The 25,401-nt window shown below is 39.8% G+C and overlaps 1 protein-coding gene across 1 annotated transcript in view; it reads right to left on the bottom strand.

Annotated features, from left to right (window-relative positions):
* LOC144770057 (ATP-binding cassette sub-family A member 10-like) overlaps nt 1–25,401 on the bottom strand; it is a 1,719,125-nt gene that overhangs the window by 283,723 nt on the left and 1,410,001 nt on the right. The window contains exons 25-26 of the mRNA XM_078654288.1: nt 12,247–12,360; nt 3,365–3,493 (exon numbers count right to left, since the gene is read on the bottom strand). Coding sequence (XP_078510414.1) covers nt 3,365–3,493; nt 12,247–12,360 — 243 coding nt within the window. The remainder of the gene's footprint in view (nt 1–3,364; nt 3,494–12,246; nt 12,361–25,401) is intronic.

The following is a 25,401-nucleotide window of genomic DNA, read 5'->3' as shown; positions in this document are numbered from 1 at the left end:
CGTTTATCTCAACTTAACTGCTAGCTTGCAATAAACCTTCTTAACTATTGGCACTGGTTTCTGGTCCTTAATGGGTAACCCAATGGGCTGCCCTGTCATTTAAATTGATTGATTGAATACTAACTAATTTTCCTCTCAGTTACCTGAAAAAGATCTATCGGATAAGCAATGGTAAGAGGATTGGCCCAGCACTGCATCACTTGTAATCTCGATTCAGCCAGTGACTCCTTTTACCAACCAATTTGGGCTATTAAATCAGCACCAAGCCAGACAAGCGGCAATACTAAAAATGTGCTGGAAATTAAGAGCAGCTCAAGAGGACACGCTGATGGGTCTCTGCTGGACCGAAATAAACAAACAAACAAAAGGAAAAGACGCATGGAAAGCAAAACTTGAAGAAGGTCTGTCAAATCTCAATATGCAAGAGGCCTGGAACACCGGTCACACCTTTGCGACCTTCAAAAAAGCCGCCAATGGTGCGGCAAAACTAGAATCTTGGATTGCTGACAAAGCCGCACTAGCAAAGAAAAAACACGGCTGGATGGTACTTGCAACATACGAGAGGTGTGTCCCGCAGCCATACTTAGTTAACCACATAACACCATCTACACAACAGATGCTCCTACGAGTACGGCTGGGAACTTACATCTCAAAAGACCAGACCCCTGCATGGAAGCAAACGTGGCCAACATCACTCTGCAGACTCTGCGGTCATGCAGAAGAAACTTTGATTCATCTCCTGTGCATTTGCCCATCCCTCACAAACCTGAGACGTTACTATCTCTTGCACATATTTCGCTCATTCCAAATCAGAACATGTCGGCCGGCAGTCATGCTGGCATTGAACAGCCAGCAGCTACAGACAGCGTGTAGGGCCACCAGATTCCTTCAGAAGGCGAGCCTCCTACTAATGAAAACTGAAAAAATGGTGAATAATGGTACCAAACTAAAGGATTGAGGATAACAAAAGACTCTGATTTCAGCAAATGCCAAATTGTTTTTATTTTTCTTTATTTTAATGATTTTATGTAAAATTCTCTTTGCTAATTTTTGTAAAGGTTTTAATTAACCACATACAATAAAATATTTACTTACTTACTTACTTACTTACTTACTCCTTTTACCAACTGAATTCAGATTTGAAACTGACTCAAAATTATGATGTTAGTGTGACAGAAAACACTCAAATCACATTTGTTGTCGAGCAATACATATATTACATGTAGATGATGAAAAGCAGAAAAGTAATGCTATTTCCTATTCTGATTTGTTGACTATAATTCAAAATCTTGTGCCTGTCAGGTGTGGCAACACAGGACATTGGGCACAAGCCTAACACAGTTCTGATATTCCAAATATAACAGTGTCAGCTGCAACACTGAAATACAATAACAACTGCAACTAAACACATAAGCCAGAGCAAAGCACACACATCCTTCAAAGTTCAGAGGCAATACGGCTCAGAAATCCAAATGAGTTTGGCATCACCGAGATCACAACAATAGTGGCCACACTTTGATAATTTAAAGGCCAAGGCAACTTCATTGTCTTTTGCCTTTAGATCATTGCGTGACAAATTCATGCCCTAGTTACAATCATTTACTAAAAGTAATTAAGGCAAAACTTATCCCTGCGCTTACATATGGGTCAATAATTTTTAAAGGAAAAGATAGCAAACTGTTGGATCGATTACAAATAAAAGATTTTAAGTCAATTTTTAGGATTTCAAAAAATATTGGACATGCTACAGTTAGACTGGAATTTGTTTTGCAAAATCAAACATTGGTTCGACAAGCTGCATTTTTAAAGTGTCTATTCTCACTTTATTTATCGGACCCTGAGTCCCTTGCATATATGTGTTGGCAAGAAATGAATACGAAGGAGTATACAAGACCATGGAGGTCATACTTAACGGAAAGTTTGAATACTTTTAAGCTCCAACCTTTTGATAATATGATTAGAAATAAAACCATTCTAAAACAGATTTTAAATCAATCAACTAAATTGGTATCATTAATATTGGATCAGGAGCTGACTATAAAAAAAAGCATGCCTGGTCTGTTATCAATTCATATAATAAAAGTGAACCCCAATTCTATCTAACTTCTTGCTTGAAACCGGCGGTAAGGGATATATTGCTCAAGCTTAGGTTTAGACACTACCCAACAAAAGATGGTACACCTAGATGGGTACAAGTTTGGCAATAACAAAAGTGTAGATTATGCGTTTATATTAATGAAATGTTATTGCACATTGTATGCATTTGCCCCAAATTGTGTCAAGAAAGATTAACACTTTTAAAACCAATATTCAACAAACAAGGGGCGAGAACATGTCGCCAAGCGATAATACTGTGCCTTTAAGGGCATATCATCAATTTAACAGTTAACTTTGTCAAATGTATTCTTATAGCTGAGAAAAAACTGACTCAGGACGATGTTGTGGTCATTTAAAAAGAATTGAAACCGGATATGATTCCAATTATATTGTTTTCCCCTATACTGGCAATATAACTTGATACATTTTCTAAAGTATCCAAGGTTCGGGTAATTTTAAGAAGCGTGGATGCACTTAATATTTTATGTACTAAGATCACAATTGGACTAAACATTTTTTTGACTGTATGCTCTGCTTCTTTTAAGGGCCTGATAAAATAAAAAAAAACAGAGAAGGGACTCAAAGATTATTTGTACCAATTGGTTTATTAATATGTATGTTGAATAATAAAGTTTATATTTGGTTATGAACAAAATACCTTTTTATGATATTTATGTACTTCTAACATTTATAAAGATATGTTAATACTTCCTTATTATTTTTTAGGAATGTAAGAAATTGCCCTGCTTTATGAACTGTTGTTTTATTGTATTGATTTTAATTAATCGGACAATAAAGAATATTTAAACTGCAATAGTGGTTATTATAGCAAGCAATCACAGCCCTACAAAGAACAGATTGGCATAATAAGTCAAACACACACAAACAATTCATCCCACTGTTCATAAAACAATATACCACATCTTGACATGCCATAAAATACTAAATACAAAACCAACACTTAAGCTGGGCAATGCATACACCAGTTCTCCCTGATTACATGTTCCTGAATTGATAAAGACCTCATGTAACACACCCTAGCCATTTTAACACACATGCAATCAAAAATTGATTTGGAAGAAGCATAATAACCACATCCACACAACTGACTATCCAACTCATGACTGGTCTGTCTTTTTAACTCTCAAAAACAGAAGTACAACTACACTGGTAGGCCAACTAATAGCACTGCAATGCTACGCACATCTGTATAAGATAGCATAAGAAAGCCAAAATCACTTGTATGGTAAATGAAACAGTGCCTTACCTCTAAACGTATTATGCACCCAAGTAATGGAAAGACGGGCAGGAAAACACTGAGAAGAATAGGAGTTAAATAGGGCAATGCTATATGAACAGCCGCTATGATCTCGATTATGAATCCAATCACAGAAACCTAAAAAAAAGTAAAAGAAATGAGTCTCCATATGAACAAATATCTATGTCCAAATAACTTAATAGTCATTTCATCATGATTATTCTGCATTCCTATTTCATATGACTAACCACAACTTAGCCTTAAAAAAAGATTAGCTCTAGACATTTGTGAACAATTTAAATTGTGAATGCTGTTGATCTGGATGAGGCAATTTATTAAGAGTAATTTTCATTGCTCTCCAAACCCAGCTCTTCGTCACCACATTATTTACTCATTGAAGCAAGTCTCTTTACAAACTGTAAATACTGTGAAATTCTAGTTACAATTTTTGGGGGAAAACATTGCTGTTCTTCCAGGTCTCTTGCTGATACTGTTTACACTCTAAATAGAGGATTGATGCACAGGAACGGAGCTGCCTAATTTCTTTGTAAGAAATGCTATGTTTTTGAAAGTCTAAATCCTATTACTAATTATTCAAATCTTTACAAAACATGAAATTAAGATCATTATAGAAGGCAAAAAGTTTAATATTCAAATCTTTGCAAATTAGCATTTGAATCAAAATTAAATAACGTAAGAGGATCAACATAAGCTCTTCATCCAAGTAAAACAAATAGCCAAATCCAAAATATAGTTCAGCAAGCGTAGACAATTTGCCTCAATTTAAAAGACAAGGTAAGTATGAATCAAATGGCAGACTAGCACAGAGTCTGAACAGTAATGAAGTCAGGAAAACGTCTTTCAAGTTTAAAGTGAGTAAGCATAATGTTTTATACAGTTTTGAGAATAGAGCCACAATGTTTAATATTGTTTGAATTACACATTTAGGGGGTGATTACAATGGCGTAACAATCGCCACTGCCATCCCGGTGGTGTCGACCGTCAGGCCATCGTAAAGTGAATTACCCACCACCATATTACGATGGCGGTGGGTATGGCAGCGGACGGAAAGTCCGCCTGCTGCTTTTCCGCTGGTCGACAAACAATACGATTGCTGGCCGGGCAGAGCTGGGGCTCATATATGGTGGCGGTGCCGCCATCCATATTATGATGTGCAGATTTCAAGGACTTTCCATGGTGGCGATGCCCCAATGAAAAGGCCGTGGGGTGTGGGGTGCACTTGGGCTATACCTATGGTACCCCGTACATGTCCATGAACAAGGTGGCATGCACCGCGCGGTATCTGCCACGTTGTGCATGGAAATTCACAACATGGCATTTTTCCATTGCGGCGGGTTCTGCAGCCAGCAGCACCCGCTGCAATGTTAAAATGGCAGATGTGACCACCGCGGTGGCAGTCACGTTATGATCAGTGGTGCGGGACCGCCGCATGGCAGGCAGGCTGTCCCATTCCCGCTAGGATTTCCCGCCATCCTAATGGGCCCCTAAAGGCTGGATTGACAAAGAAATATGTGGTTCAACAATGATTTTTCAAATAGACAAGATACATTAAATAAGTTACTGCAAGTAAACACTTACTTTGCTGCATAATAATGTGTTTTGTGTGCATAGGGAATAAAATACATTTTTGTGTGTTTAAGTATCTTAACATTCAATAATACATTCAGAGCATACAAATGGCTCATAGAGGCTATATGGTGTCTGCTTGAGGACGGCTGTTTCTATCATCCCGTATGCCCAGCCTATTGCTCTGAATGATGTTTCCTCAGCGAACGCTGACAGGGGATGAAGTAAGGCATTAACTTCGCCAGTGCCTTGGGTGTCTGGCTTTCCTTGCAGCTTATTGCACCTGAAGGTGGCTTGGCCTGGGAGCAAACACACTAGGCAGCTGGTGCTGCTAGCTTACAGAGGACAAAGCAGGTGTCAGCAGTGCCTATGCCGCAAATGACAAGAGCTTTAAAGAGCCATGAGAGCAACACGACTAGAGCCAGCTGGATTAAAATCAGATAATATTGAGGCAAAGAAAAGTTGTGGAGAAGAGGAGACGGGAGCCTTCAGTAGCAGGTGCTTAGGACCTGGGGGAATATGTTTAAAAAGCCTTTTTAAGCTGTGACTTTGAAATCTGATTCAGATGTGACAAATGCTACTGAAACTGCAGCGGGCTCAGCCCCCCAAATAAGCAAGAAACTCAAGGGTTTAAAGTGGTGGAAAAAGGGTTTAATGTGGTAGAAAAGACACTTTGAGAGGGAGGAACTGAACTTTCTCTGTCAGGGAAGCAAGTGATGGTGGCTGGAAGCTTGACGAAGCAAGTGGAGCCTCTCACCTCGCAAGATACAATATTAACATGAGTAACTTGGGGAAACGGTTATGGGATGGTGGAAGAGGAGGCTATACCTTTGTCCTGACTGCAGAGTTAAATTCTGAGAGGAAAACAAGAGAGGACAATATGCAGCAAACCTAACTTCAGCACAGTCCTCCTGCTGTCATCTCCAAAGGGTGTTTTGAAATTGATTCTTGGGATACGTTTTTCTCATTACTAGATTACTCTGACAGGTCAGCTGATGAGAGCGATGAGAGAGAAAATACTTTATGGGCCCAATTACAGTTTTGGCGGTGCGGCGCTGGGCCCACCCCACTGCTGCACTGCCAAACCTGCGGTGAGACCGCCTGGCAGATTAAGAGTGTTACTCGTGTCTGGTGGGCTTTTTTGGCACTCTAAAGGCGGTGCCTTTAAAAACAGGCACTGCATTGGGAGCGTCAAAAACAGTATATATGAGAAGTCCTGCTACGTTAACCCTGCTAGACTATGCAGTTATTCCCCCATTTTAGGTTTTAGCAGCCCTAATGACCAGTGCTGGTAAATTTTACAGACAACAAAAGTGTATATCTTATTTGCTCAGAAGGGTAAATAAAGAAATGTTGGGACTCAGAAGAAATTCAATCTGACTTATATTGGAGACAGGGTGCAGGCAAAGATAGGAGCAGAGAAATGTACACTTTCTAAATAGAACATCAAATCCACCTTTACCACTAAAGAGTAGTTATTATTACCATTCCAAAGAGATGAAACATGACGTACCTACTCCTTTCTAATTAGAAATTACAGCTTAAAAGTGTTTTGAAGAGTTCCCAATGCTAGCCTCTGAGAGGAGTAGGCCACACAGTAGTGAAAAACAAATTGGGGTGTTTGTCACTACCAGGACATGCTAAACCTGAAAATACATGTCCTAGCTTTTACTTAGTATTGTATGGATGGACAATCGCACTAGTTTGGATACATTTCTGTTGGTTGATGGTAGGTGGTGCAAGAAGGTAAATCCTCCTGAGTATGAGGATGAATAATATCCAAAACTGAAAGCGCGATCCTCGGAGTTGAGGGGCGTCCCCCACTTGCACTCAAAGCACTGTGTTCAAATAACCACTGTCTTTGTCAATGAAGTTTGTTTCACAATTCAATTTATTAGTGTTGTTCAATGATATTTATAATTGAAAATTCATAAATCCTTCATTATGATCATTGGTTTATTATATCATTTTTCATTTCTATATTTGTATGTACAACAGCCCAACACATTTGGGGCACTAGCCCTTCTTCAGGGGGATATTCACTGTTAGAATAGAGAAAACGTAAGGTCAGGATAACACTATAATATCTTTCAATGTCATGTGCAAACAATCAAAAATCTGATTAGAATGTGGTTTACAAGCCATTTATACCAGGTAATTTAAGCCATAACAGTGTGTTTGACTGATGTGCTAATAAGCTCATAATATCATTGTCGTGATTTTGAGAAATAATACCCTTAATTACTTGTAAGAGCCCTCTTGATTATCCAGGTAAAAAAACGGTCTTCTTTAGAAGTCCGTGAATGTTACAATGAATTGGTGTTACAGAGAAATAGCGCGTTGATGTTATGGGTAGCTAGACACCAATACCCTTAGTGTAGCTCAAAACATGCTAGAAAATCGTGCTGACTTTAACCCGAGTTATAACCCAAGGTAAAGCGGGAACCGATGTGCCATGCGAACGATCATATAAATACATTCAAGAGAGGCTTACGTATGTAATGAGATGTTTCTTCCTAAGATTCCTGATTCAGAATGTGATCTAGTTCGAAGCAATGCATGAACAAATTTGTATACGTTGGTGCGGCACAATTGCCCATAGAAGTCCCCGATGCTTGGATGTAATAAGAAGCATTAAAAGTTTTTCTTATGGAATTACTACATTTCATGTTCTACCATAGTTATTTAAAATGGAAAGATACCTATTACATCCAAGCATCGGGAACTTCTATGGGCAATTGTGTCGCACCAATGTATGCAAATGTGTTCATGCACCACTTCGAACTAGATCACGTTCTGAATCAGGAGTCTTGGAAGAAACATCTCTTTACATACAAGAGATTCATAGAAGACATATTTATATTGTGGGCAGGACCTGAGTTAGAACTAGTAGAAGCCATTGCCAACCTAAATAAAGTCGATGAAAGGATCGAATTCACATCTACCAGAAGTACTCACCAGATAACATTCTTGGATACATGTATCACGAACATTAATGGACAACTAACTACAGGAATTCACACCAAGCCAACGGATAGAAACAACCTGTTACACTTTCATTCATTTCACCAACCATCACTCAAGAAACATCTTCCATACTTCGACTGTTACGTTTAAAAAGAATTTAATCTAACAATGATCTATTTAATGACACTCTTGCTTGATCTTGTGTAACCATGGAATTAATACATCATGGAAAACCATATTTATGGTAACTCAATATTTTGAAATTTCTCAATATAGGAATCCTCCCTCGTTCTTTCACCCTAATTTCGATAACTCACAACAGTACATCTTTAATGTCTATGATAGTTAGACACAGAACTGATTTCATTGGCTTACGGGCACCGTCGGTCCTTTAACCTGAAAAGCGCCAAACCAGGTTACACTTCTTGAACAAACCATGCGAACGCCGACATCTGCACGCACGCCGGTAAGGTATCTCGCTTTTGACGTAGAAATCAAACACAGCCTATGTTACAGTGATTTTTATCACTCACTCGTGTTAACCTTACGTTTCTTTAATGCAGTGAACTGTATGAAATCAAATTGTTATCGTCTACGAAGCAATACTGGGTAAGAACATATTCCTCTTAGCATTCCTCACCATTAGTTCATTTTTCAAGCACTGTGATCACTTATCATTTTTTGTACAGCCATTCACACTTTATCGCATTGAAACGTTATTCAGCACGCGTGCATGGTCATGTAAGCATCTCTTGATTTTATTTATACCATCGTTCGCATGGCACATCGGTTATCGCTTAACCTTAGGATATAATAACTCAGTTTAAGTCGGCACGATTTTCTAACATGTTTCGAGCTACACTAAGGGAATTGGTGTATATCTACCCATAACATCAACGTGCTATTTCTCTGTAACACAGATTCATTGTAACATGCACGGAGTAACACTCTATAGAATGGATTTCTAAATTAGACCATTTTTTACCTGGCTAATCAAGCGTGCTCCTACAAGAAATTAAGTTATTATTTGTCAAAATCACAACAATGATATTATGAGCTTATTAGCACATCAGTCAAACACACTGTTATGGCATAAATTACCTAGTACAAGTTGCTTGTAAACCACATTGTAATCAGATTTTTGATTGTTTGCACATGACATTGAAAGCTATTATAGTGTTGTGCTGACCTTACGTTTTCTCTATTCTAACAGTGCATTTGCTCCATAAGAAGGGCTAGTGCCCGAAATGCATTGGGCAGTTGTACATACAAATATAGAAATGAAAAATAATATAAGAAACCAATGATCATAATGAAGGAATTATGAATTTTCAATTATAAATATCGGTGAATAACACTAATAAATTGAATTGTGAAACAAACTTGATTGACAAAGACAGTGGTTATTTGAACACAGTGTTTTGAGTGCAAGTGGGGGACGCACCTCAACTCCGAATCACGCTTTCAGTTCTAGCTTTTACTTACGCAGTGCCTGGGCCGATGGGCTACCTTAGCGGTGATATATGTGTCATAAGCGAGGAGTTTAAGGCTTAACAAAGGATCTTTACTGCGAAGCCAACAGATTTAGCTGTTTGTCACTTCACCAAGACATGTAAAACTTAAAGGGTACATGTCCTTCCTTTTACTTACACAGCAATTTGCCCTTAGAGCTGCCTAGGGCCCACCTTAGGGGTGACCAACGTATAATAAAATAGGACTTTAAGGATTGACAACTGGATTTGAATGACTAGTCGAAGTGGCAGTAAAATTCACAAACAGGCACTGCAGAGGTAGGCCTGAGATAGGTTTGAAAGCTTACTTGTGCGGGTGGCACAATCAGTGTTGCAATCCCACTGGTAGTACTTATATTACAGCCCCTGGACATATATTATACCACTTTACATGGGCCTTATAAGTAAATAAATATGCAAATCAGGTGTACCAAATGTCACCATGTTTAAGGGAGAAGCACATGCCCTTTAGCACTGGTTAGCGGTGGTAAAGTGCTCTGACTCCAAAGGCCAACAAAAAGATAGTGCAAAATGTGGAGGTAAGCATGCAAAAACTTGGAGTAACACCACCCTAATGATGACAGGTCTACCATATACATATACCTATGCATGTATATATGCACCTTGATCCTACATAAAGCACATTCGTAAGTCTAGTTCGCACTATATAAAACTGATAATAAAATAAAATGGTGGATATTTTTCAAAAGGCAGTTGGCAGAGATTAGGGGCTAAATGAATAAGACTGAGAGAAAAGCTGATTCTAAAAAATAAAAAACGTGCTACCTGCATATCATTGTCAAAATATAGTCTGACATAAATATTGTATCCTACATATAGTGTATAACTATAGCTTTCACTTGTAGTTAATACTAGGAAATGTGCTGTAGATGGGACATTTTTATAAAGGATGTTGAAGACACTATACTTATTTTAAAAGCTATATGTGAACAACAATATTCTCACATGCACCTTCCCAGAGTATTGGATCAATAAACTTTCTAAACTAGTCCTTCTGGAGATGAAAGGATAGCTTTCACATCTAAAATTAAGACATGTTTCTTTTTAAAGTGTGGGCAATTTTTTAAATGATTACAGTTAAAGTGTTTTTAGATTACTGTACGAGATCATAACTGATGCTGCTTCAATGGAAAATGCATGGGAACATTGAATACCAGATGTTTTTCAACAGAGTTCTAAGTGACATCAAATAAAGAAATAGAATGAAGCTCAAGTTGTCTATGATGTCACTCTAAACAACCAGGTGAAAATTATCTCCATTATTGACATTTTATCCATCTATAATTATAAGTTATGTAGAATACCCACACTCATCTATGCATACTCTGCTGTTACAAAAGGGCAGAGGAGTAGTAAAATAAATATACCTGGTCTACTGTCACCAACACTAGCCACCCCCTGTGCCTTCCCTCCCCTCCCTTCTAGAAGCTCCCACTCGAGTAGGGAGCAAGAGCTGCACTGGCAGGCTCCCAGGGAGCCCTATCAAAGAAAGCTGTAAATTAGTTTATAATGTAGCAACAGTGGGAACCAACTTGTATTTCCAACTGTTGCTACATAATTGCAGTGAATAACTACATTTAGAATCTGGTATTCACAATAGCTACGTTCAGTGAGAGCCAGGCAAACAACATGGTAGTTATAGTTTCATTGAGAAACATCAATTCAGCCAGGTACTGAATTGCATCCCAAAAAATAATACGACAACGTGGTGGAAAGGGCAGCAAATGTAAGGTAAGGGTCGTGCAGGCATGATTAATTGAGGGTCATATGAGCCCGGAGGTTGGAGGCATGGATTTAGGTTGAGGATTAGTGTCAGCAGTGAGTAGTGCAATCGTGAGTACAGTAACAATACCTTTTGGGCCCAAATGTTTAAATAATGTTAAGTTTTCTCAATTTTCTTTAGTGTTCTGCTGATGGGGAGACCACATATTGCATGCATTACATAAAGGGCACTGGATCTTTAGGTAGGAATTTGTTTACTACAGATCATAGAAGGCTCCCTACAGTATAAATGCTAGGGGTCATATGTATCAAAAGAGTTTTGCCATTCTAAAATTGCAATTTTTAGTGAACCACAATTAGAGAATCGCAAAATGCAATGTATGTAGGATTTGCAAAACATTTTGCGAATCCTACATTTTCCTTATTTGCAAATCGCAAATTGAGATTCGCAATTAAGGAATACCCTCCCATTCATTCCTAAGAGCTAGGAGGCCCATAGGAATGAATGGGAAGACAATCTCAATGTGCGATTACTAATTAGAGAATTGCAAATTGAGAATGCAATTTCAAGGTTGCAAGGGTGCCAAAAGAACACCCTGTTGCTCCCCTGAAATATGCAAGTGTGCACATTTTGCACACATAAGGGCATGTATGTGTGGCAAATGGCACTTTGAAAAAAGCAAAAATGTGTTTTTTTCTGGAAAATCGCGAATTACCACCTTAATTGCATTCGTAAAATAGACAATCGCAAATTTTGTGATTCTCTATTATGAGATGGCCTTTTAGGATGATACATCCCAAAAGGCTTTTTCCCATTCGCAAACAGGCCGATTCGGAGAATTGTCCCATTTGCGAACATGAAAAAGGCTCACCAATCTAGCTCACTAGAATGAGAAATTGTGATTTGATGTTTACAATAAGACGTATGTGCAATGTATAGAAAACAATCAACCAATTTTGTTAGAAGTTAAACGGGTGACTTGCAATTTACACAGAAATTATGTGAACCAGTGACCTATCACAAGTTTTACAGCATGGACTTTTATGTAGTAAATATATTTGGGAAAGCAAATTTCTTCTTACCACCAGGAATATGCAGGCCCAGAAATCCGGGTTATTTCGCCCTTTACGAAATACAAATGAAATCACATAAACCAGGAGCACTGCAGATGCAGAGTAGCCAGTCAGGCAAATTAGCTGTGAAAACAAGGACAAAAAAAAAAGTAATTCTTCTGACCATTCCGCATAACAAAGAAAGCATGCAGTTTGAATGGCTTTTTGCGTTAGTACATTTGATCATATTGCAAAAGACCATTTTAACAGTTTATAACAGAACTGTGATTTAATGTTGCAAGAAAAAGAAAGATAAACTATTTTAGCTACGAATATTTCCATAAATAGAAATAATAGTTGTGTTAAGCCTTTCCCTTAGTATTCTCAATGTTGGGTTATAAGGAATTAGGCTAAGACAACACGAATTGTGAAGTCTGAAAACTGTAACATTACACACATTTTATACAAATTGTTTGCCAGTTTCATTCAAAAGGGACTCTATGCCATCAGTGATGTGTTTGAGAGGGCATCAGTGATGTCATGACTGATGTCACTAACCATGTCATTAGTGATGTAATATGTGAGGTCATAAGCAGTGCATTGTGGGGCTTTAGTTATAGTTAACTAACTGTAACTGTTGAACTTCACTTGTTTTGTACCAGTAAAATCTGAGCCTAACTATAACTTCCATGTAACTATTTAGATATATATATATATGTATATATATATATATATATATATATATATATATATATATATATATATATATATATATATATATATATATATATATATATATATATATATATATATTACCTACTGGCGGTCGCCAGTAGGTATATATAGTTAGGATTTTTTCTCTATGGGTTTTTTGAAAATTCTATGTCTAATAACTTTGGCGTTTGTGGACGGAATTGGCTGAAATTTTCTGGAAAATGGAACATTTTGTTTCTGAGCAGCCACTGGAAATTTGGGGGGAGTTGGTCCAGGGGGGGCCGAGAAAAAAGGGGGGTCCCAAAACGTGTTTTTAACATTGAGTTTTCCATAGGGCGGTTGGCCTCACTTTTAGCCCGAACGGCTGAATGGATTTGCACGAAACTTGGCAAAATTGTAGGGACTGGTAGCCCGATGTGCCTTTTGTAGGTCTCAATATATGTGCTCCAGTGGATTTTGAGAAATTAACGTTTAAAAAAAGATATATATCTGTAACAGCGGACCGGGCAGCGTCCCAGGACGCGTACTTTTCGCGCAACGGAGCTTTGTGAAGCGAAGCTGATTGGTTCTCCGGCGTCTGTCAACATTCCAAACAGTCCGTAGCGGCCGCCATCTTGTCTCTCGGTAGGATCGAGAGACAAGAGGAGGCGAAAGCGAAGGGGCAAATGACCATAAGGGGGAATAGTAGATCCTCGCTGACCCCCTAGGTTTGATGTGGAGGTTTTAAAAGGGCCCCGCGGGGCAAAAAAAAATAATAATAATAATAATCGAACGGCTGAATGGATTTGCACGAAACTTGGTAAAATATTAGGGACTGGTAGCCCGATGTGCCTTTGCTAGGTCTCAATATATGTGCTCCAGTGGATTTTGAGAAATTAACGTTCAAAAAAAGATATATATCTGTAACAGCGCTCCGCTTCGCGTACTTTTCGCGTTACGGAGCTTTGCGAAGCTGATTGGTTCTCCGGCGTCTGTCAACATTCCAAACAGTCCGTAGCGGCCGCCATCTTGTCTCTCGGTAGGATTGAGAGACAAGAGGAGGCCAAAGCGAAGGGGGAAATGACCATAAGGGGGCATAGTAGATCCTTCCTGACCTCTTAGGTTTGATGTACCATTTTGCCAAGTTTGGTGTAATTCCGTTCAGCCATTCAGGCTGTAGACGTATGTAAATGTCCTATGGAAAATTGCATGGGGAAAACACATTTGAAAGTGTTGAAATTTAGAACCAATTAAAATGTTACTTTGGTTTTGTATTTGTGTGTGATGAAAGTTAATTGGTTATGTATATATGTCAAATGAGAGGAAACCACAGCCATTTTGTGATACTACTGTCTGAGGTACATTTGTGAGGAATTTTTGGTGGTGAATTTCTGGTGTTTGATTTACACAGTACTAACACTTCTGCTACTTTTAAAAAGGTGAGTTGTTAATTTGTAAGGGGAACTATGTTGTACACTTGAAGATAATTTGAAAAATGTTTTCTGTTATTTATTTGCAGTCCTTCTGTTATACTAAATACTTGATAAAGTTAGTTTTATATTATGTATTACTAAAAACGATAAATGAAAGTGATTATTTTTTTCTGCAATTTACAGCAAGCAATTTCAAAATAAAATGGCTCACAATGAAGAGACCGTGGCAATTTCTTTTGAATTGTCCAACACATTGATTGAAATTGAGAGCACCAATAATGAAATATTGTCACAAGGAGGACATGACTTGTATGATTCCATTAGATTGATTGAAATGGACAGCACCAAGAATGAAATATTGTCACAAGGAGATGACTTGAATGATTCCACTACATTGATTGAAATTGAGAGCACCAATAATGAAATATTGTCACAAGGAGGAGATGGCTTGTATGATTCCATTAGATTGATTGAAATGGACAGCACCAATAATGAAATATTGTCACAAGGAGGAGATGACTTGAATGATTCCACTACATTGATTGAAATTGAGAGCACCAATAATGAAATATTGTCACGAGGAGATGACTTGAATGATTCCACTACATTGATTGAAATTGACAGCACCAATAATGAAATATTGTCACAAGGAGGAGATGACTTGAATGATTTTTTTGATCAATCTCTTGATGGCGAATTTATCGAGTGTTTGGAGACCATAGAGTTACAAGAATCATCATTGGAGACTTTTAATGAGGACATTGCTGATGAGGACATGTTACTAGTTCTTTCAAATTTAGAAAATTCTGAAGAATAAATTTATATTTAGAAATCAAAAATTGTTTGAGACATTATTCATTTTTATTTTTAATTTATGAGGTTGTAGCGAAGTGATTGTAGTATAAAATGAGACTTATAGTATAGAGTGCAACATTTTTATGTTACATGGTAAGTTTACTCATATTTACTTCCCTTCTGCCACTATATTATCTCCAATGTGTATTTGACATGTCTTCTTCATCTCCGGCCTCCTTTCTCTCACTGTGTGTCTCCGATGCATCTTATCGCTGGTATTTTGTGTAATTACAGAAGAGAGTAAAATAAAATAGTTCGGAACGTGAAAAGGGGGCAAAGTAGAGTACTCCTCACCCCCTAGGCCTTTTTAGGCGGTCCCAAAAGGATCAGTTTCTGCTTTCCTGAGAGATTATGGTATGAGTTCCATATACCACAATAACTTGCATTACAACATGCAAGATATCTATCTCCTATTACCAACTTTTGGAGATATTCGCGCTAAGCGCGAATATCTCCAAAAAGTAACACCTGCCCTGAGCAGTTCTTAGCCATGTTATCCAATGCGAGGTGGATAACATGGCTAAGAGCATTAGCTCGGTAATGCATGAATATCGCTGAGTTTTTAGCGATATTCATGCATTGCGGCCGTTTATTATCGCATTTGTGATAAACCTTGATAATAGCAAGGTTTATCTTCGATAATTTCTGACGATGCTTAGCGGTAAAAAATTCGTTGGTAAGCATCGTTAGCGATAAATATCGCTTAACTTTGGTAATATGCCCCAACGTCTGTTAACGTTCGATTCGAAGGAAATGAGGAAGTGTTGAAAAACATTGTCTGCGCCATCTTGCCTTTTTTGAAATGCCACACTTTTGTCGTGCACGGCAGCCATTTTAGATGTCTTGACCAGACCCACTCTCTGCACGCTGTCGATTCGTAGCATGGCTCCTCACCCTCGCAAGCATCTTCCCCAGGCACTGGTCACCCCCGCTCTCTGTCTTATGCATGGGCAATAAACCTCCCCCCATCTGCGCTGCTCTTCCCTGAGAATCACACTGTGCCCGCCCGACACCTCCCTTTCGCCCTATTCACTACCGCACCCTCTGACACTCCTCTTCCTCTGTGTCCGATTGTCCAGGCCGGTCCTAGGCTATCAGCTAGCCCTGCAGATGTAGTTTATGGCCCCAGCTGTAAAGAATCACCCCTCTTCAAAGGAGTTATAGTAGATCAAGGCCCACACCCGATGAGATCCGTCACACCACACGTGTTCCTACTATCTGAAAACTATCCTGTATTGTGATTGGGGAGGGGACCGAGCCTGAAGCGGAAGATTCCAGGAATGACTCTTTGTACATCAAAGTTTTTACAATTATGTGTCACATAAAAAATATATAGCACTCCAACAAAGTAGTAGGAATATAAAACTTTAATAACATATAAATATATACAACAAAACAAAAACAGTAAAAACATTTAAACAACGAAGAGACCGTGGCAATTTCTTTTGAATTATCCAATAGATTTATTGAAATTGACAGCACCAATAATGAAATATTCTTGTCAGTAGCGGTCTGTTGTGCGAATAGTTCCAAGGCAGCAGAACGCGCTGAAATCTAGATGGCACGAAAGTGATGTCTAGCAAGTTGCCGCCCAGCAAATAACGGCGTGGGGCGCCGCGGGGGTGAGTGAGTCCAGTAGGCACCACAGCTATTCTTACCGGCATTGCAGAATTACTGCTGGGGACAATGCCTGTGCTGGAGCAGGGTCACAGCAGAAACAAAAAGGATTCTGTTGAAGATGTTGTTGGTTTTCAATTTGAAAACAGTTCTGGTGTCAACTGCTATGCTAATGTAGTGGTTAATGTTTTGTTTTCTCTAGAAAATGTAAAAGAGGGGGAGGCAGTCCAAAGTTCCGTTAAAAGGGCAAAGGAAAGGATCGGTGGTTTGAACTATCAGTCAAAAAGGGGAGGGGGTGCAACAATTTTTCCTACCGGGTCACCCTGTGCTTTCACCGGAAGTGAGGTCTGCAGGATTCTAGTAATTCAAAGTGAGGCTGGCGCCGACGTCCCACGGATACAGTTTCGTCACTCCACGGGTGATCATGGCAGTCATTCCCCATCGGGGGTCGGAGACTCCCGCGGCTCCTCTAGAATCTTCAAGGTCGTGGAGGACTACGGTGGTGGAGTCAACCAGTGACCGGGCCATTTCTTTATGCTGGGCCCGCTCTTGCCAGGTCGACCGCCATTTTGAGAGTTCGGTAGCTACTGGCGATCGCGGGGTCAAATGAGCGGACGGGCTCCACCCTGCCGGGCGAGACGTTGCAGCATGGCCACAGTGGAAGAACTCTTTTCCGGGCGCCTGGAGCGCTGAGGGTGCAGCTGGGAAGCCTCCACTGGGGAGGCGGGAGAGGCCTGTTCGCACCGTCTCTCCCTCCCAGTGCACCCCACGGCGTCTCGCTTGAGATTTGTTATGGCCGGACCAGGCGATGAGGACGAGGGGGGGGGGTCGGAGGCATGTGCAAGACATCCCCCCCCAGGGTTGTTGCAGCAATTATACAAGAAAGAAGAAGTGTCCCGTCCGTCTTCGGGCCGGGCTTCCGGTAGATGTCGGCCGGACGCCCCTGGCTCTGGCCCCATGAACGGGTTTCTTGGTTTATCGGCTGCAGCCGGATTCCGTCGGCCTCGGCCCCCCGACCGTTGGTGGCCGGACCGGAAGAGCATGTGGCGGGACTACCTGCAACTCTCAAGGGCCACCGCGGCCGGACTGGGAGAGAGAGGGGAGGGTCGAGGAGACATTCCCCCCCCCTGCAACTGTTCAGCGTTGTAAAGGCAATCCCCTGGCCGGGTCCCGTTGGTCTCGGCCTCTCCTCCGGCTACACCCTACGTTAGGATCTCCTGGCCGAGGCGTGGCAGCAGGACCTGCCTTATATGGGCTGCTCCCGGCTGGGCGTAGCCGGAACCCTGCCCCACCTTGGAAGTTTCCAGAGTGGGGGCGGATGTTCTACTGACTTGCATTTTCCCTAGTCTATCGATTTTTTTGGCGTGGCAGGCGGTGGGACAGCGAGGGGTGATTTGGTTTCTCTTACTGTTTTTCTGGTCTCTCACCACTGGCATATTTTAACGTTTTCTTGTTTCTAGGACATTAATAGGTTTTATCATTACGTTATGTTATCGTTTCTTTGTTCGTTGTTTAATAAAAGTTCATGTTCATCAGTGGCCTACTGATTTTCGTTTTCCTATTCTTTTCTTTCCAGGTTGTTTCATGCTAAAGTTTCTGTTAACAGGATACAGTGATCACTTCGTTATTATTGCATATGTCCTTTTCACTAGGGGTGCTCTCTGGTCGGGCCAGATGACGTATGTCTAGTAAATGGTCCGGGTGAAACAGGTGCATCAATCAGTGGGGAGTAGATAGGCATGACAGATTACAACGGGGGAGAAAGGTCCGCATTACGTACCCTTTCACTACTTGCAAAGATTTTCCTACGTTTATTTGCAAACAGGGAATACCTCCAAAAAGAACTAATTCCCAAACAGTCAATGTTCGGACAATCAATCAATCAATGAGGAATGAAATAGGTACGACGTGTTAAAGGCTTGCGTTACCTACCCTTCACTATCTGCAAAGGGAGAGAGAATATTCCTATTCTTCCTCGTTTGCAGGCAGAGAAGATCCTTAAGAGAACCAACTTCGAACAATTCAATGCTCGATTCAAACAATCAACAAGGGGTACTGTGAACACAAATGAACGCCGCTTATGTACATACGCATTGCTATTTTCAACAGGTTGTTCCTAATGTTTCTATTTTAGCGAGGTCAAAAAGAGATCCCATTAGTGGCCTACTGATTTTGCTCGATTCCTTTTGTTTTTTTACACGGTTTTTCGCTATCTGCAAAGACTAAACAGAGTATTTTGACTCTGTGCTTGTTTGTAAATAGAGAATGAACCAAAGAGAACAATCAATCAAATGGAGAGAGAAGCAGGCACGACGGATTACAAAGGGGGCAAAGGGCTGCGTTAACTACCCTTCACTATCTGCAAAGAGAGAGTACTCCTAATAGAAATGAGGGGTGGGGGGCAGCATTCAAAGCAGATCAGTGTGCATAAACACGAAAATGTTTTTACTTACCACGTACTTGACATTCGACAGCTTATGATATTTGCTATTAAAAAACCATTGAAATTCACTGAAAAAACCATAGGTTATAGACCATATATAGTTAGGAATTAGCATTTACAAAACCTTGAAAATTCACTGAAAAAACCATAGGTTATAGACCATATATAGTTAGGAATTAGCATTTAAAAAACCTTATTTTACTCACACAAAACCATTGAAATTCCATATATAGTTAGTTGCACTAACTATATATCGCGCACCCGCAATCCACTGCTGATGATGTCACATATTACATCATTCATGACATGGTCAGTGACATCACTGATGACATCACTGATGACATCTCAAATGACATCACTGATGACATCACTGATGACATCTCAAATGACATCACTGATGACATCATGACACACCAATACCAGTTACTACATACGCACTCACTGATTCCTACGTCTACACACACATTCACTCATTCACCCATACAATCACTCATACATACAGTCACTTATTATTACAACACTATCATATGCACTCATACACCTATGCAGACAGTCACACACTGCCACTCATCCATGGAGTTACTCACACACCAAGTCAGTCCTGTAAAGAATCAATCACACTTCCATTTCTTCATCTATACAGTTAAACACAGAACACCATACTTCAGTGACATCACTGATGACATCACTAATGACATCTGAAATGACATCACTGATGACATCTCAAATGACATCACTGATGACATCATGACACACCAATACCAGTTACTACATACGCACTCACTGATTCCTACGTCTACACACACATTCACTCATTCACCCATACAATCACTCATACATACAGCCACTCATTATTACAACACTATCATATGCACTCATACACCTAGTCAGTCCTGTGAAGAATCAATCACACTTCGATTTCCTCATCTATAGTTAAACACAGAACACCATACTTTTCACACATATACTAACACATACTTACTCTCTTATACAATCACTGATACAAGTACACATTGATATGCACAGAGTCACACACCTCCCAGTCAGCCACACACACACTCAGTCTTCCATACATCCAGTCATTCTTCAATATGTAAAACGTATTTAAACTTTACAAAAACACACAGACACTAGATGATGTCATCAGTGATGTCACTGACCATGTCATGAATGATGTAATATGTGACATCATCAGCAGTGGATTGCGGGTGCGCGATATATAGTTAGTGCAACTAACTATATATGGAATTTCAATGGTTTTGTGTGAGTAAAATAAGGTTTTTTAAATGCTAATTCCTAACTATATATGGTCTATAACCTATGGTTTTTTCAGTGAATTTTCAAGGTTTTGTAAATGCTAATTCCTAACTATATATGGTCTATAACCTATGGTTTTTTCAGTGAATATATATATATATATATATATATATAGGTTCTGACTCCTCCTGTCTTTTCACGGACCCCACCACGCAACGGGCTCACCTGCTGCAAAGGAGTTTCCTGCTCGGCGACGAGTACCAAAGCAATTCCGAAAGGATTTACAGCATACGAGGCCCCCCAACGAAGCTGAAGAGGGATAGGGCTGATGACTCCAGATCCGGCGGAAGCACGGAGGTAAGCGGTAGGCGTGTCGGAGGACTCAACTTGCACGATACCGGTGCACCGACAGGGAAAGGAGTCCGTTTGTCTTAGGAATTGAGGCTCACTGTTGGGTGTGGGGTATCAGCACGTCTGGCGATTTTGAGGCACCAAAACGGCTTGTGAGGCTGTTTGAAGACTCCTTCATCGAGCCCAAATTTTGCCAGTAACCTTTATTGAGAGGTATACACAGCACATACAGACAAAATGTCGGTAGCAGACGCCAGAAAAGAAAGGGAGGAGGCGGCAGCAGCAATGTTTAATGACGAAATAACACCAGACAAGGACTACATTTCCCAGAAGGCAGCAGTAACCAACACCAATACGGGGATTAAAGAAAAATGCAAGGAATTGGAAAAACTTATGAGAACAGAACAGAAGAGGTGGTGGGAGGCTAAATCTTTGCAGCGGTATATCGAGGTGAGGCGCGTACCTCGCGGTTTAAGAATTTTAATCGCCCCCAGCTATGAAGCGCCTGATCGTGAAATGATGTGCGAATGGGCAGAAACAAACTTAGATTCCTCGCGCAAATTACTGTTCATCCTGGTGAAATATGCAGAAAAAGACTGTACTAAATTAGCGGAAGACATTGAAATCCTCACCGAAGAACTTGATTTAATGGAACAGCAGGAGGAAATTTCAAAATTAAAAAATTACATGAAAAAACGCCTCAAGAAGGAAGAGGATATAATCAAAGAGCGCAAAACTTACAAATTCCACCGTGATCGTTGTGACTATAAACAGGGGAGAATTTTTACATTCGCTCGCAAGTTTGATGCATTGAAGGCAGACAACAGGGCATCCAAACAGGTGGCAGTGAATGAAAATCAACCGTCTGAGCTGACATCAGCATCAGAAGATAGTTCTGCAGTGGAAAGCGGCTCTGAGACTGACACACGGAGCAGCCCAAAGCCAACTAAGGGACGCTGGTTCTTACTCACTGAAGAAGTGGATTTTTTATGCTGGGAGCGCCTCCAATCATTAAGACCGAGAAAGCCACAAACCGGCGACAACAGAGGAGGAACAAAAGCAGGCGGGAGAGGAGAAAGGCCTGCAGAAGGAGGAGTGTCCAACAAAAAGCAGCAACAGAAAAAACAACAGAAGAAAGTTTGGAAAAAATAACACCGTTGGACATCCGGGAGAGTAGCGCTAAAACCGTTATTAATCTATCGGACATGACCCTCAATGCTGCAGAAACCCAATTGTTGGCTCTGGGGCTATCGTTTTGTCCTGAGAGTACATTCAACTACACCAGATCTAGAGTTGATGTATACCAAAACATGAGAAAACTCAAGATCCAAAAGTTTCATGTTCAATCTAAAATAGCACCAAGTGGGGAAACATCAGAGATTATTAACATTCAAACCCCACATTCTGAAATGATTAGTAGCAGTCAAAATCAAAATCAAAATTCACAGGAGGTGGTGGAAACACTGTTGGAAATGATGCAAGAACCTAGTCAATCTGGGGAAATAGTTGCAGTTGCTCAATACCAACCTAAAACACATTGTGTTACACCTTTTAAACCACCCTCTAAGTTGTATCCCCTCATGCTTAAAGACAATATTGATATGTTCCAAAAACAGGTCATCGCTGATTTAAAAAATCTTAACAGAGCCACCATTAAGAAAGTACCAACCCACAAGAATAAAAAGGCATTACAGTACCATAAACATATGAAGAAGATCAAAAATGACAAAGAGACTATAGTACGCAATGCCGATAAGGGCGGCAACGTAGTCTTTTGGAAAAGAAAAGATTATCTCCAAGAAGGGACTAATCAACTCAGTGATGAATCCTTTTATGGTAAAATTAACAGAACAATATGGAACAATACCCAGGCAGCCTATCGAATCAAATTAATGGCATGGCGGGAGCAAGGCATGTTAACCGGTGATGAATTCACGTTTCTATGGAAACCCCACCCCACCATTCCAATCTTGTACTTTATTCCCAAAGTGCATAAGAACAGAACAAATCCACCTGGCAGGCTGATCATATCGGCCAGGAATAGTATCTTTGAGAACACATCAATTTATGTGGATTTTTTTCTTCAAGAATTTGTACAAAATCTGGCCTCTTATATCAAAGACACTGGTGATTTTTTAACAAAAATGAAAGATTTTGAGTGGGACAATGAATACCTTTTGATTACGCTAGATGTTACAGCTCTTTACACATCTATTAAGCACAGCGATGGACTAAGGGCTATTAACTATTATTTGGCAAGAAAAGGCCCCTATACGAGGAGCATAACAAAATGATTGTCAATATGGTTGAGTTATGTCTTACCAACAATATTTTCATGTTTCAGGATGGTATGTACCAACAACTAAGGGAAGTTGCCATGGGGGCCAGCTTCTCCCCCAGCTATGCATGTTTACACATGGGCCTGTGGGAAGAGCAGGTCCTTATGGCTAAATACTCTGTCACAATGACCAAACATGTGAAAGGTTGGTGGAGATATATTGATGATCTTTTTCTAGACTGGCATGGCAGTGAATGTGGGGCAATTGATTTTATTGAATCTCTAAATCAAAACAATTTAAATCTGACTTTCACTGCAACCATTAGTCAAACATCAGTTACATTCTTAGATGTTGAGATTTACATAGACCAAGGCAGACTAGAAACAAAATTACACCGCAATCCCACGGCGGGCAATGCAATTCTCCATGCTAGTAGTGCCCACCCTACCCACCTGGTACAAAGCATTCCCTATGGAGAACTATTACACATAAAAAGAATTTGCAGCGACAAGGAGATGTTGCAAGTAGCGCAAGCTGAATGTATGTCTAGGTTCAGGGAAAGAGGATACCGTAATTCATGCCTTAAAAAAGCCCTTACTAAATGTGATCTGGTAGATAGGGAAACCCTTGTATCGATCAGAAAGATGCCAAAATCTAAAAATTAGGTTTCCAATACATTTAGGTTCATTCTGGACTACAATAAAGAGCATTTAGCCATCAGGAGGATTATTAAAAGGAGCTGGCACTTCATCAAGCAGGACCCCATGATAGGTATGACTGTCCCCAAGAATCCTATGATTACCTATAGAAGGGAAGCATCAATGAAAGATGCCCTAGTGACCCATGTGGACAACAAGCCAAGAGCTCTTGGCTTATGCAACGAAAGGGGTTTTATAAGTGCAAGGCATGTAAAACCTGTCAACATGGAGTCAACACCACAGAATTTTCAACACCATTTGGGGGACCCAATAGAGAAATCACCAAAAGTCTTAATTGCAAAACTGATCATGTGGTCTATGTGTTGGAGTGCCCGTGTGGACTGAGATACATAGGTAGTACCATCTTACCTGGACACAAGAGGGTACTCCAACACATTAGAGCTATTAAGAACAACGATTAGTCATATCCAGTGGCCAGACATTTCCATGAACACCACGATGGTAATCCTAAGGACCTCAAATATTTTCTTATTGGCTCTGTCCCCAAAAATAAATGAGGAGGTGACAGAGAAAGGAACCTTATATTACTGGAGATGAATTACATTCTTAATCTTCACAGTAAGCACCACAATGGCCATAACAGTTCGGAGGAACTGCATGCCAGTTTATAAACATAGGGGTTTCCGGTCCTAATGTAATGCTGATTCCGAGATTTTAAAATCTTGTTAGTAGACTGGGATATCTTACTGGAGTGCTCTTTCGATATATTTGATATATCTAGATTATTTACTCTGCCAGAATTACATATCTGTTCTTAAAATCTATACATGGGGATTTATCCCATAAATGGCAGCTGTCCGCCTAACTCCTCCCATATTTTTCTCTTTTTTAACTACCCTTAATCCATGTATTACAATACACATTTTGCACTTTTCACCTTTTCGTTTTTTTTAAACAAATAAAGCAATATTTCTTCTTTTATAAAAAATGGTAAAAAAATGAAAAAAACCTAGTGGTTTGCACATGCACTTTTGTATAGGAAGGTCTAGTTTTTGATCACCCACTAGAGATAGCTTGTGTTTGAGGTCACCAGGTCTAAATTATCAGAAGTAGATGGACATAGACTGGATATCTCCTTTGTATTAAATAAAAAAAAAAACGTATTTTTCTTTGGATTATATTTGAATGTTGAACAACTTTGGATCTACCTACCTACTAGACCAGCAATTTCGGGTCTACCATTCATAAACTGATACATAGAAGTTAGTATAGATTAGGAATTAGATTGTAGATACACATTTACATACTCTTGTAATTGTTAACATGATATATATAGATAGGTGTGTTACATGGTACCTATTATTCATTGGATGTATATACAGATACTTATTTATGTTAACATATACCTTTTAGAAAGGATGCTTTTTTTAAATTAATATGTACATCCATATTGCCAAGCTTTTAAGCACTTATCTATATTGGTATTCATTCATCAATTTATTTATGTTAGATAGTCATATATTTAAATTCACTTATATATGCGTATCAAGGTACATATCCTATGATCAGCTTTTTTCTGTATTTGGATGGCCTAAGTT

The sequence above is a fragment of the Lissotriton helveticus genome, chromosome 7 (assembly GCF_964261635.1).
Source record: "Lissotriton helveticus chromosome 7, aLisHel1.1, whole genome shotgun sequence".
Classification (NCBI taxonomy): domain Eukaryota; kingdom Metazoa; phylum Chordata; class Amphibia; order Caudata; family Salamandridae; genus Lissotriton; species Lissotriton helveticus.
The sequence above is the reverse complement of the archived record's forward strand: the minus strand, read 5'-3'. Positions and strand labels throughout refer to the sequence as shown.